Raw genomic sequence first — 14,211 nt, 5'->3', positions numbered from 1 at the left:
ACATGCACCTCATCCTTGAGGAAACACTAAAAGCAAAATGGTTGGCTTTTCAAGCAGAGTGAGTCACAGGACTCTGGAAGTGATAGTCAAATTGAGATTAGGAAAATAGATGTGTGGATGTGCTGGCATTAAAATGCAGGGTGTAAGCAGCTCTATTCTGATAGCTCCTAAAGATCACTTAGCTATTACATTTTTTCTGTTTGTATTTCTTTCTCCTCCTTTTCTTTACCATTGCTATAAATTCAATCTGAAATACATACACACATTACTATTCCTATTTTTTAAAAAAAATACGCATTAATTCATGTATCTCTTTGTCTGTTTCTTAGACTTTTAACATAAATGAGTGCAATTTCTGGAATTCATGCTTAGATTAAGCAGGAATAGCATATGAAGCGAAGTGCGGCTTTATTTTGTTATTTCTTGACCTTTGCGGTTTGTTCAGCATCACTTAATGTGGAGCTGTCATAGAAGAGCTGAAGCACAGGTGTTTGAGGATGAGCTTAACTGAGAAATGGATCAGTTTAACACTGAGCTCAAATTACTGAGGAGGGGAGTGTTCATGCCTTGACCAGGTTTGATATGCAAAGCAACAATCAAATCTAAGCAAGTCAGAGAGGAAATAAAACATGGATTAGAGAATTAAAAATGGTTGAAATTCAGTATAGATAGATGCCACAATTATCTGGAACAGTTACTGTTATTGAAAGTTACATGATAGTACTTCAAAAGAGGAAAAAAAATGTTTCAAGAAGTAGAAAATTATGCTACCAGCCTAAAAGCTGATCATGTTCTCAATTGAATGCAAAAATATAATTTGTTCTATGTTTTTTACTTTTACAAGTGCTAGTGACATTGATTTAATTGTTCAAAATTCAGTATGCTGTAAATGGTAGTCCAAATTGCAGTCAAGAACTGTGTTTTGGGGTTGGGGTTTTTGTCCTTTTTCTTTCTTTATTTTTTTTTAATATTAAAAAAAAATTCTAAATAAATACTTGAGAGTACTATACTCTGTAGAGTAGAAGACTGAGAAACCAATGAAGGTACACTTTTTTTTTTTTCTTCCTGAAGTACAGCTGAGGAGTAGCGGTAGCACTTCTCTTTAAACAATAGAGTAAGTATTCAGAAATGTGAAACCTCAGCTCAGGTATTTCCTGTGAGTTCCCAAATCACTAAACCCCAGGCTCTGATCATGCTTTCTGTCTTCTGCATTCATTGCACAGATGAAAGTAAAAGTTTGATATGAAAGGAAAAAGGAAAAACTCAGGGGCTCACCTTCAGTTAGAAATAAAGGTTCTCCTCAAAGTGCTATTTATACATTTTACTCAATCATTTAAACTGCAAAAAGCCTCCAGACCTAAATAAAAAAACATGAACTCACCTCCTGGTGATGTCCTTTATCATTGGGCTTCAGATGCCTCCAGCACTTTGTGCTTTTTTTCCCGCCCCCCTCCCCTTCTGGGCAGCCATCTGCCTTCTTGAAGGGCAAAGTGGAAAGTGCCTTGTTTGTTCTGCCTTTCTGTGGCCTGACGTTAGGGCACTCCTGGAACATCAGCATGGTCACGTTTATGCATTTTATGCATTTTGGCTGAGGTGGATCTTGACTGTAATTTCAGGGACCAATCTGCCAGCTGCTGCCCTGTTACTTTGTATTTTCTTGGACTTGCAACTTCTTTCTTAAAGCAACTTTCTTGAACTTGCCATGCCTTGAGTTAGTGTTGGAAAGTAGTTTAGATTAGGTCCTTTCAGATGTCAACACTTTCAACTCTTGCAGTTTGAGAATCCTAGATGAAAAATAGGCATCAGAGTTTGAGCTTAACTATTTGGCCGTTCAGCATGTATTCTAGCAGAGTTTTAGACACCTTGGTAAGTTTTCAGGTGGAATAGAGAGGCATGTGTTAGCAAGGTTTGTACCTTGGTGTACTACTTTCTTCCTGGGTAGAAATATAATGGTAAATTAAAATATAATACAGCTAGAATACTGCTTAAGTAAAAAATGAGATATATAAAACAATCTTTACGTACTTAAAAGTAAATTTAATAATATTACATAATAAAATATGATGTTACTGACATGTTGATACTATTTGAAGAAATACCTTTTTTGGTCATGGGGGGGAAATAACTAATTCAGAAAAACTGGTCTATTCTGGATACATCTTCTGTTTTGTTTTTAACATCCTGTTAATGATCAGTAAAATAAAACTTCTAAAGTATGTTAAGACTAAACTGAATAATATTTGTGTATATGAAAGTGCATGGTGTATTAGGTGCTGCTTGATACTAAGGTAGATGAAAAAATACTTATTTTTGTTAGCCTTTCTCCATTTGAAGCTGAGTAGCACAGTCAGCTTTATACTGATTAGTAATGCTCATAAGCTTAGAGACAGACAGGTTTACAGAGAAGTGATGTTAGAACAGTTGCAGGTTACTTTGAAGTTAATTTCATTAGTGACTGCTAATGAATGGACTTGAGTCATGAGTTGAAATAAACTTATTGTCTATATTTTCTGATTAGAGAGTGCTCTGAGGAATGTGTCTGCTGTCACAGATTAAGTTTTGTTCATCCAAGCCTTCATTGAAAAACGTCTTATTTCTTGAGATTCAGAATATGGAGGTACTTCCCTTCAAAAAGCCCTCTAAAGATAACCGTGATTCAAGAAGACTATTGCATTCAGGTTTTACTGATATTTCATTTTCTTTTGAGGGAATTTGATATTTGTTTACATATATTATTACAGTAAGAGGTGTCCATGTGTAAAAATAATCACAGTATTGTGGAATGCCTTGAACTGCTTATTCCCTTTTCTGTAGAGGAATAAAATTATACTTAGATATCAGTGTAACTTTGTCTCCATATGAAGTTTACTACTTCAGTAATACTGGTAAAGTTAAAATGTTAAAACTCCTACCTGTAGTCCAGAGTCAGAGAAATGAACAGTCACTCGGACTAGATAAAAGTTTGACACTTCATGGTAATTTTAAGTATCAGTATTATCAATTGCCTTAATCTCTAACAAATATATCCAGGTATTATGTTTATGCTGTGAATTTCATGTGCTAAATTCTCACTTATTTGCTGAGGGTACTGATGCATACAAAACTTCTTCTTTACTTTTATCCCAAAACAGTGAAATATTTAGTCTTAACAGGCTCCTGGGTTTCGCTATCACTCAACAATACAGCTCATTCCACAAATCATTGCTCTTACTTTTCACACTGGCACAACTTGAGACAAATATGCAAGAAGAAAATCCTGGCGAGATGCAATCCTCTTGCCAGTGCCACAGACACTTACCCTTTGGGATGGAGAGTGTGTGCTGGCTCCGCGCTCTGGAGCCGGTCACTGTCCCGCTGTAAGCGTGCAGAGCAGGGGCTGCAGGAGCCCTGGCTCGGGCCGTGGCAGGGGCTTCCTCTCGTTGTCAGCAGACCGTGGTTATCGGATCTGCTCGGCTGTGAAGTGAAGCCACAGATTTGAAATAACCAGTGTGGTGTTTTGTGCACGTAGAAACCATTTTGACTGAAAGCAGGTGTGAACATGGGGTGGCGCTTGGTTTGAAGTTTCCTGAGCACAGAGTCTGTATTGAGGCTCCAAGACAGAGAACAGAATCCTCTTCTGTGCCTTTAAACGTTAGGTTGTTTCATGCCAGCAGATTTTTTCAGAATAGTTCTTAAAAGATTTTCTAGATAATGCCCTTTGACAGTGTTTGACAGCCACTGGAATGTCATGGAAGACATGCCCTTCTTAATGCAGAATTGTCTTGAAGGGGGCTTAGTATACAATAATAATGAATAATTACAAACATACTGAATAATAATAACTTGTCTGACATTCAAAACAGTAAGTATGTGAGTGTTAATTTAAACAATTGATCTGTTGCTTTTACAGGAGAAAACTTCGGTCAGAAATTCTAAAAGTAATATAAGCTACAGTGTCCCACTGATGAGGTGCTACTCCTTCAGCATTTCTTTTGTTGCATTATTTTTTCACCAGCTTTCTGCTTGTGAACTGCTACCATTAGAAGCTCAGTAGGAGCAAAAGTCTATGTTAATTTGCCTGACTGTAACTGCACAATTAAAGCAGTTTATCAGCAGGGGTTAGGACAATCAGTGTGTTCTGATGCTTCATGTTATAAAATTACTTCTGTTGTTCAAACAGATACTGTAATTAGTGCATCATTTTAAACTGGTTTTCTGTAGGGCTGGCTTGGAGTTTCATCTGAGAAAAACCTCTATTTTTGTTACTTACCTAAGAACTTACTTTGTTTGCAGGCCTCTTCTAAAGTAATATCTTTTATTGAAATGTTAATGTCAGGAGTATATAATCTGAGTACACATGTGAATGTAGGTTTGTGGTGGTGGGAGGGCTGGGTTGTGTTTCAGGTTTGGTTGTGTGGTGTGTTTTTTTTTTTTTTCTTTATATTTTTTTTTATTGTTTTGTTTTGTTTTCCACTAGTCAGTCATGTCAAGACTTAGACTCACTGGCAAAAATGGAAGGAGAAAACTACATGTCTGTATTTACAATTATTATACATGCTAGTATTTAATGTCTAGTTCTTACATAGACGAACAAGTTGCTTCATGCCAGATAATAAGATAACTGTGTGTTCTGTCCCTGGCACGTGCATAATTAGATTTCACCTAGGATAGTTTCATGAGACATGGTGAGTCAGTCTTTAAATGGCAGCTATGTGTTAAATTATATGGTCCCTCATTCTCTCCCTTTCCTGTTTCTAGCATTGACCTTGTGTTGGCCCTCAGTAGCCCCTTACAATCTTAGTCAACTCAGTTGTTCAGAAGAAAATGGGGGTGTGTGGGGATGTGTGAGGGGGTGTGTTTCTGCTGCGTCAGCACGTTGATCTGACTCTGAAGGGCTGGTGTGGTGCTGGGGCCAGTGCCCGTTGAGAAGTAAGGACTGCCTGGTAAGAGGAGTGAACCTTTTGAAGTTGTTAGATTGGTCACAAAAGGATACAATTAGACAACAGTAAGAGACCATTCAAGTGATTTTTGTTTCATTAAGGCCAGAGGTCTCATGAATATGTATCAGCTGATGTGGAGTTATTTGTGTATCTGAGACTTCTAAGTGGTTTATTCCTTGCACAATATGTTACAGAAATCCTGTCTTCCAGATGTTTGTTTTCAGCTATCTCTGTGGCAGAGACACCAAAAACTTAAAAATAAAATTCTGTAGCTCAAGTTGTCAGAAAGAATAGTTATGAGAACAAAAGGTATGTCAAACAACACAAGATGGACAACTCTTGTGCTCCATGAAAGATTTGGAGTACTGACTTAGTTCAGAGAAAAGAGAATTCTTATATTGCTCTAGCTTGGTTTTACCACTTCAACAGTGTTGACAAAAGGTTAAGTAAGGTGTAATCAGTATTGAATGGTTGAGTAATGTTTCTTGGACTTATTAATTCATACCTGACATTGATGCATGGCTATATTACATATCAACTCTTATTTAAAAACACATAAGGCAGAGCAGGACTAGAATTTGCCTACAATGACCTTTCTAATTTAACACTTCTTAGTTAAATTTTACTTTTGTTTCAAAATTGCTTTAAATCAACATGTTAACTTTTTTTTTTTTTACTTCACACAGTTTCTTTTAAACTGCTCTTCCAATTATTTTAAAAACGTTGATATGTATGTGTAAATGTTTTCATTATGGAAAAGAAACATTCACCTAGAATGACTGTCAACTGTAATTTACCTATAGCACAATTCATTAGACAAAGCATACTATAGTAATTCTACTAAATAGCTGAATTTCTTCTCTCCACATTGTACCTCTTCCATTTGACTATGAGAAATGTCTGTGAGTGATTATACTGTTTCTTAGAATAATTTTTAATTAAAGTTGATAGAATGTACTTGAATTAAACCTTTGTATGGTTTAAAGGACTAAAGCTATTCTGATGCCTATTAATTTTAGCGTCCAGTTTGACATTACATGAAAACATTCTTCCCTTTTACTCTAGATTTTCTGTGGTTTTGGTCATTCAGCAGAGAGAGCAGTTGCTTGTAACAAGTTGGTGAAAACAGAATTCAATAACCTACCACTTCAAGATGAGTGAGGATACTAAGTTTCATTCTCAACATTTCCTTGAGCCAGTGGCTTTATTTTTTAAAAGGCCCCTGCTGCTGGTACTGAGCTGTGTTTCTATTTTCTAATGGCCAACATTACTGGAAATTGTAGGAGCTAGAGTGGGAAAAGTGCACAGGATGGGAGTTGCACTTTTTTTAATATTACAGGCCATAGCTTTCTGAAAAAATTGCCATGTGGAAAACTTCCTGCCACTCTTACCACATTGAACTCATTCTTTCTTTATTGTCTAACTAATATATCCCTGCCTGCATATAAACAGATACTAGGAAAGTAATTCTTTGCAGTGTTTATTTCATTTTCCTTTAATGGCATTCTGACAGCTGGAAATGGCTGGATTCTACTACACCAGTTTTTAATTTGTCAACTTACTTTTAGTCAGTCGGTCATACTGTGAAGGTCTTCAGGCCTTTGTGGTGAGAAATAAAGTTTGAGATTTTATTTTTTAAAGTTCTTGATAAAATATTTTGTGATGGCTTTTTTTTCTAAAAATATTTTCCCCTTTCACTATTTGAATCTTTTGAACAATTTCAGTCACGCTTGGCAGACACTTCTTTCCTTTGGGTTTAAAGCTTTTTGAAAATCATTGGCTAGGCAGAGGAGCCTGATTTAATACCTCTAGTTGAGGGAAGTGATGTACTGAGTTTTCAGTCATCTGCTTTGCATTGTTTACATAAAGCTAGCAAGCTGCTGTCGCTCTCAAGTCAGTAGTGGAGTTACTAAGAAGGAACCTTTGGCATGGGATGTGAAGATGTAAATAGAAGTGGCCTTAAAGGACTGGGATGCAAGAGGTGTAAGACAGTGACTTGAAATTACTGTGATAGGGTGAGGTGTGTGGAAAACATAGGACACAAATCAACAGGGAGCTGGTCTTCAGTATTCCTCCTCATGGAACAACTTTTCTAATATTAATGAGTGGTTGTATAGTTGAAAGTCAGTTGCATTCTCTGCCTGCTTTTTGGCTCTCCCTTTAATCCCTCACCAAGAAAATAAAAAATAATTAGAAAAAAAATTTAAACTTTCATTAGTTCTGTTACTTTTATTTTTGTGCAACTCAATGTTGAGTTGTATCAAGATTTTCTTTTAAAAAACTACCTGATCCATTGACCTTAATTGCAAGATAAACGTTGAACAGTTTCAAGTCCGTTATTGTGTATAGGTACCCTGAGGATAATGAGTGTATACACACAGGCAACAGAATGAAAGCAAAATCTGTTTACGGAATTAGGATATATTTAAGGATACTGAAATTTCTGCCAAACAAGAAGCACAGTGAAATTTCATCTGCCAGTTATGTTGCTCTTAATGTTCTTTAATTTAGCAGACAAGATAGTTTGGTTGTAATTAAGCTTTTCTAATATTGTCATTCCCCAAGGCTGTGGCATAAATCATCTTACTCCGTAGTTTCCTGCATCTTCACTGCCTCCATTTTTCCTGTATAATTCTTCCATAAACAATCTCTGGGATGCAGGAAAACTTGATGCTATAAATTACTTCTTGTGTATGCAATATAATTTTGAATATATGCAATTGAGTTTCTCTTTTCCTGAGTATTTCATTCAGGTTTTCTGGTTTTCTTGGTGCTGTTCCTTTCTTCTATGCACATACCCTTCCTGTTGTGGTAACAAATGTTTTATTCCCAAAATAATTCTCGCAGCAATTTTTACTTCCTTTTTCTATAGGTAGACCTGGCAACCAGGCTGAGTTGCTCAACAATTGCTATTGAAGGGCAAGAGGCAGTGGGTACACTGAAATAAAAGAAATCACTTTTAAACATAAGAACTGAACAGTGAACAGGTCACCTGGAGAGGAAGTGGAGTATCCATCCTTGGAGATCTATACAACCTGGCCCTCAGCAACATACTTGAGTTTGACCCTGCCCGGAGTAGGGGGGTTGGACTGGATGATGTCCAGGGTCCCTCTCCAGCTCAGCCATTCTCTGGTTCCGTGAAGTAGTCTGGTTTGTCTTAACTGCAATTCACTTCAAGGTAGCAACAGTTTGTAGTCTCATTCTACAAAGTTATGTAGCAGGGCAAGTTGTAGTCATTCTCTCCTGCCCATCTTTTCACCTTTTTTTTACCCAAAGAATTCAAAAGAAAACCCTAACCAACCCTTAAAGTCTTGGACCATATTTCATGAGTCTTAAGAAAGGACACCTTCCAACTTGAATTGCAGACATACTCAATTTACCCATCAGCTTTTCCTACAATAAAACAGGGTTTGGAAAAGATGTTTTAAAGACTTGTTGCACAGAGGACTAGTTTAATTTAAGTAAAAATTTTACCTGGGAGAAAACTGTTTCTCCAAACTATTCTTTCAGGATTTAAAAGGAGAATGAGATAGCATAAAAAATTGCAGCCCTTTACTGCAAGAGATTGCATGTTACCTCTCCTCCCATGAGTCTAGCCCTGTCACACATTTTGCATCTGACTTTGTTTGCATGAATGACCTAGTGTAGATCTGAATTTCTGGCTTTTGATAAAAACAAATGAACAAACATATTGGTATAACATTCAACTAGCATTTTCAATAAACCAGAAGTCATTTCTTGGGAAACTGTTAGCCCTCTAAGAAAGCAACCTTGTGGGACAGAATGGAAGCAGTGGAAGAATTAGAAGGCCCAGTGCATTGAGGTAGAACAGAAGAAATTGGAAGCATATTCCAAACTCTATTCTCTTACTTTTTTGACTAGTTGTTTTTCCAAAACATATTGTGTTGGACTTTTATTCTTAATCTTTCTTTCAGTCTTACCATTTGACTTAAGAAGTAGTACTCTCTATAACAACAGGACTTGTGCTTCATGACCGTAGAAGAGCATATATAGAACTAGTCATATACTAGTTCAGTTACTTTACCGATAACTATTTGTATGATTGTTTGTGCTGTGAGGTCTGACTTTAATAATATGTGTGATTATTGATCTTACAGACAATGTGTTCCACCTAAAACTAAGTAGGGGTTGTGGAAAAAAAATCTACAGTTTCATCTATTTATTGTCCCATGTGCAACTTTTTTTTTTTTTCTAAAAGAACAAAAAATTCCTCATGCTGCACCAAAATAATTTGAAGCACGCCAGCAACAGTTAAGATTATGTTAATCTGAAATATTTAAATGCTGAATAACAGAGAGGCAAGCTACCTTGTTTTATATAACAAAGTATTTTTCTATGTTCTAAAAGTTACAAATCAGGCATAAATCCACTATAACAATGTGCATTTTATTTTTTATTGCTGACAGGTAGTAACTCCTCCAAATCTTCCAAGTTTTTGAGACTTTGCATTGTATTATTTTCATTATGAAAGAAATTGATGCAGTGCACTAAGGCCCCTTTATGTTTGCCCACACTATGTATAAGCGTGCCATTTCATCACATGGTAGCTAAAACTGCATTTAGGCCTTACTTCTCTTTTAGAAGCAGAACTTGCCATTTTGCTTAGGGACACGTTGCCTTGTGATTTGTCCCTCTTGCTCCCCCCACCCCCCTTTGGTACTATAGTTGTACAGGTTATCACGCATCTCTTGTTAATAACTGGTACCTTTCCCATTCTAGCATTGTGCCAGCTCACCAGCAGTCAGTGCATTAAGAGGTAGCGGCATGTTTCTTGCTCTGCCCTCTGCTGGTTCAGGAACCTTCTCTCATTCATCATACCAGTAACATAATGCTTTGTACTACTTCATATTAACATAGCTTGTCATTATCTTAAAGGAAAAAAAAGCACTCTTGCTTTGGATTAAAAATAATAATAAAAAGTGGTTTAAATAGTAATAGTGGAGTTTTGATCGCGATTGAGTGCAATAAACTGCAAATACCTTGTGGTAGATAGTTCTTTCAAAGATTAAATTACAGCAGAGAGCATGTTATAACTCAGCTGCACTTTGCATCAGATTCTGTTTTACAACTGAGGATTATTTTTCTCTCTTTTCAGCTTCTGAAATTCACAGAGATACTTTCACAGCCACGATTGTTTAGAAAGTTGGCTAAGATAACATTTTTTAAAAAAATCACTGTAGCTGATAGTATGGAGTACTGCATATGTGGATGTTACTTGAAGAATAGTGAAAAGAAATTTCCTTCAAAGTACTGATTCTTTTACATAAATTTTCCATACAGCTCTCATGATTTTTTTTTTCCTCCCATTTTTATCCTTGTCTATTCCACAAAACATTTCAGACTTAAAGCAACTGAGGTAAAGAGAGAACGTTCTAAGGAACAGTGCTCCCTCAGGTATATATGAATACAAAGTACTGCAAGTATTTGTTGGTATTAAATCTTCAAACATTTCCTTTGCATGTCTGATTTCCTGGAGGAATTTTAATGAATTTTTGAGAAAAAGACACATTTGCAATTAACTGTGCTTGCCTTCAATTTTTTTTAAATGTGAATTGTGGTTAAGCCACAAATGTTTGTCTTGCAAATAGGAGGCTGTTTTACTATGTTCAGGATTTTAAGTTTTAAATAAGTGAGCTTTGTTTATGCGGTCCTTTATTTAGATTCAGAAGTTATAATAAATTTTTACCATTTTTTTTTTTATATATTTATTGGTAAATTTAAACTACGTCATTGGGAAATTAAACAGTGGATAAAGCTAGCTAAATAAAAACCTTGTTGGAAAGTTTCTTCTGTGTTGTGCTCATTATCTTATTTTTTGAAAGACTGGATACCTGAATGTGTTACTTAAATTTACTGATACCTGTTTTTTAAAAGTATTTACTTTTTTTTTTTTTTTTTGCATTCCCTCCTTTTCTGAAAACATTGCTAAGATTTATCTTTGGGGTTATTGATGCCATCGATGTAACAGAGTAGCTGTGTAATGGTGACCAGCTTGCTACATGCTCTTCTGTGATTTCAGTATTAAAGCCTTGTCATCTCCTCCTCTCTGCCCTACATCCAGTACATGTAGCTGTGCTTTGAAAATTGCAACTTCTATTCCTTTTGTAATGGTTGATTCTTAAACCTTTTCTTCATGAGTATTTAAAAGCAATTTTTAACACTGAAGAATTGTTCTCTTTTCTTGTTCTTTGGAGTGATTCAAATGGAGTTTCTGTGTATGGTATCTGTTTCACTTTTCTTGAAAATACTAGGTTTCTTAACCACCAGTATGTTTTATCTGATTAACCCTTGAAACGCTCCAAAGAATATTGAAAGCAATACTGTGTTAGAGGTACTTCTTGTTCTTGTTCTTTTGTTTAGGGAAGGTACTAAGAAGTCACATTTATTTTGTAGTTAGGGGGGGGAAAAAAAAAAAAAGGTTCCAAAACACAGACGAAATACCCAAAAAGATATTTTAAAGCCTAAGTTCTCGTTAAGTAACCACATGAAACAAAACAGTCTCCACAGTTTGAAGAAATCTTTTCCCATCTTGCTGAAAATACAGTTCATACTATTCATAGAATTGAGGTTGTCTACTCTTTGTGATCGTTTTGTGCAGAATGTAACAGTGCTTAATAGCTTCCATATTTTAATTTTTTTTTAGGAAGAACAGAACCGAGGCAAGCCCAACTGGGAACACCTGAATGAAGACTTACATGTACTTATCACTGTGGAGGATGCTCAGAACAGAGCAGAAATAAAACTGAAGAGGGCTGTTGAAGAAGTAAAGAAGTTACTGATACCTGCAGTAAGTATTTGTACGCAAGTCTTCTGTTTCTTTTTCCATAAGTTACTTCGGAAATGCAGTTAATACTGCAGCATTAGCATTAAGCCTGCAGAGTGGCAACCTAAACTGAAGTTTAGATATTATCTTGAAATACTCTAGTGATCTTTAAAATGTCTCATCCTGGATCAAATTATTCCTCAGAAAAGAATGATATTTTCATGGGATGTTCTTTTTTTTTGGCCTGTTCTAGACACAGATGAAGGAAATTCTTATCACCTTTAAAAGGCAGTGCTGGACTGTTACAAGCACTAGCTTTCATACCTTCTTTCAGTATAAGGATACTTCACTTTAAGGCTGAGGAAATACAACATGCTTTTATATTTCGTTTTGATACCTGAAGAAAAGAAGGCATGTTTTCTTAGATCATCACATTAAACACCTTCCAAAAAGAACAGCACCCTTCAGGAACACAATATGAAAAACTTTGCTGTCAATATAATGGGGAAAAATAAACACAGTGAAGCTGGAAAATGAGTTGTCTTTCTCGTTTTCTGATAATATAAACTGCCTTCTGCCCAGCCAGAGGACTTAAAGTCTTTTACAGGGACCAGAATTACCCTGAGAGCCCTCCTCTTAGATCTGCTCTGTATTCTTACTCAAAGCAAGGTGACTCAGTGTGGCTGTGTAGTTCATCCCATGCCATTAACTTACATCTTGTGCTAATTTTTACCACCACTTTTGTGCCATTGTAAAATGATAAAAATAAATTATATACTTTACAGTGCAGGAAAAATTTTCCATGTTATGAGGAAGAATTAAGATTGTCTTGTGAAAGAAATTAGTAGGTGGTATTAAAATGACTAATGATTTTGGGTGCTTAGTGAATGCTAATAGATGCAGGCTGTGAGGAAACTTGTGGTGACGCATGCTTTATAAGCACATTTATTCAGAACACATTTTTTAAAATTACCAAAGATCAAGAGAGAGACTTAATTTTTGAATTAACAAAATATGGTAGTATGTTAAGCAGGAGGTATGAAAAAATTTAATTTGGACCTCTTCGCATTGCACATTGTCACCCTCTGAAAGCAGAAGACAACTAGAGAAAGTAGGTCTTCGGAATTTATTCATTTACTAAAGATATCTTGAGCACATTAGGATTGAGTTTATAGTCAGGATTAGAAATTATAATAAGGAAAAGACTTTTTTATATGGGCAAAAGTTCAAACCCTTACGTTCATTCTCTAACTACGATGCAGCAAATAGTTTAAAACGCACACAAATCAAGCTTCCATGGGATACAGAATTAATTTTGTCAAATATATGTTGATTCTTCTACCTCCCTCTTATTGCTCAGTAATATGACTGAAGGGCCATGGTCAAGATGACCTGACTGCTCACAAAACCCAGGTATATCTGAAGTAGTAATGTATATACTCTGCGTATGTTTGTGTTATGCTTGGTTTCCAGAGCTGGTGGATGGTGTGTTTTGAGCTTCCAAAAAAACATGAATACGTTAGTAGTTTTTCATTGTGATAGTGTCAGCCAGCTCTTTGTCTTGAAAGTATTCTGCCTCATTTAGTAACATAACCAGTTGGAGAACCTTTATAATCCTTATTACAGAATATATTTTTTTCCTTTTAGAAAAAAACAACACAGGTCTAACTATTGTCCAATTATAGCATTAGTTGAAAAACACTTTGTCAGTTGATTTCATTAACACCTTTATATGTTATGTGCAGGCATAAGAGATTTGGGCGGTGCTTATTACATGAGCAAGAGTTAAAGGTCTGTTGCTCTTATTTCTGAAAATTATGTCTTGTTGAAACAGGCATGTGTAGTACATACTAATGAATTAGTATACAGGTGAACTTGATTTTTGTACAACTTCCTGTATCTGTTCAATTAGTATCAAAAATGGCTGTTTAATCAAATGATAGTTTCAGGCAGTTTACAAGTTGAAAAATTCTGTTTTAGGTTTAAAAGATAGAAATTGAAAAGTTCTATGAAGGAAGCCATAAACCTTTAAGTAATCAGGGGAAGCATGATGGAAAAATAAGTCCTAGCTAATTATAAGAAGATGGGGGGAAACTGTGGATGTTGGAAGATTCCAAAGATGCTCTAAAATGTATGAACAGAAAATTGGAAATTGTCTTTGACATGGTAAAATACCTGCCACTATTACTGTTTTCCAAATAAATGTTAGATGATTAAAATAGATTAAAAGATATTTCTGTTTTATCTCCATCCAACTTGAATAAAATTTGATTATTTGAGATTATGTAGAAGAGAATATTCAGCCTCATTCTTGTCATATAGTGAAAATGCTTTGGTTTACTGAGATATATTTCAGAAAAACAAGATAGTGTTAGAGATAGGAATGAGTTACTGATTTCTTGGAATAATCATTTATTTTTATACTCAGGTTATTTAAAAGCCTAATTACATTTGATAATAACAGTGCACAAATAGGTACATTTCTAAAATGGATATCCATTTGAAGGT

The 14,211-nt window shown here is 35.5% G+C and overlaps 1 protein-coding gene across 9 annotated transcripts in view; it reads left to right on the top strand.

Moving 5' to 3' along the window:
- The window catches only part of QKI (QKI, KH domain containing RNA binding), a 165,454-nt gene that overhangs the window by 99,911 nt on the left and 51,332 nt on the right, over positions 1-14,211 (top strand). For all 9 annotated transcript variants that reach the window (XM_042796039.1, XM_042796040.1, XM_042796038.1 and 6 more), the window contains one exon: positions 11,584-11,727. In XM_042796039.1, coding sequence (XP_042651973.1) covers positions 11,584-11,727 — 144 coding nt within the window. The remainder of the gene's footprint in view (positions 1-11,583; positions 11,728-14,211) is intronic.

This window comes from Tyto alba, unplaced genomic scaffold (genome assembly GCF_018691265.1).
Source record: "Tyto alba isolate M040663 unplaced genomic scaffold, T.alba_DEE_v4.0 Super-Scaffold_22, whole genome shotgun sequence".
Lineage (NCBI taxonomy): Eukaryota > Metazoa > Chordata > Aves > Strigiformes > Tytonidae > Tyto > Tyto alba.
This window is presented reverse-complemented; position numbering and strand designations above follow the sequence as displayed.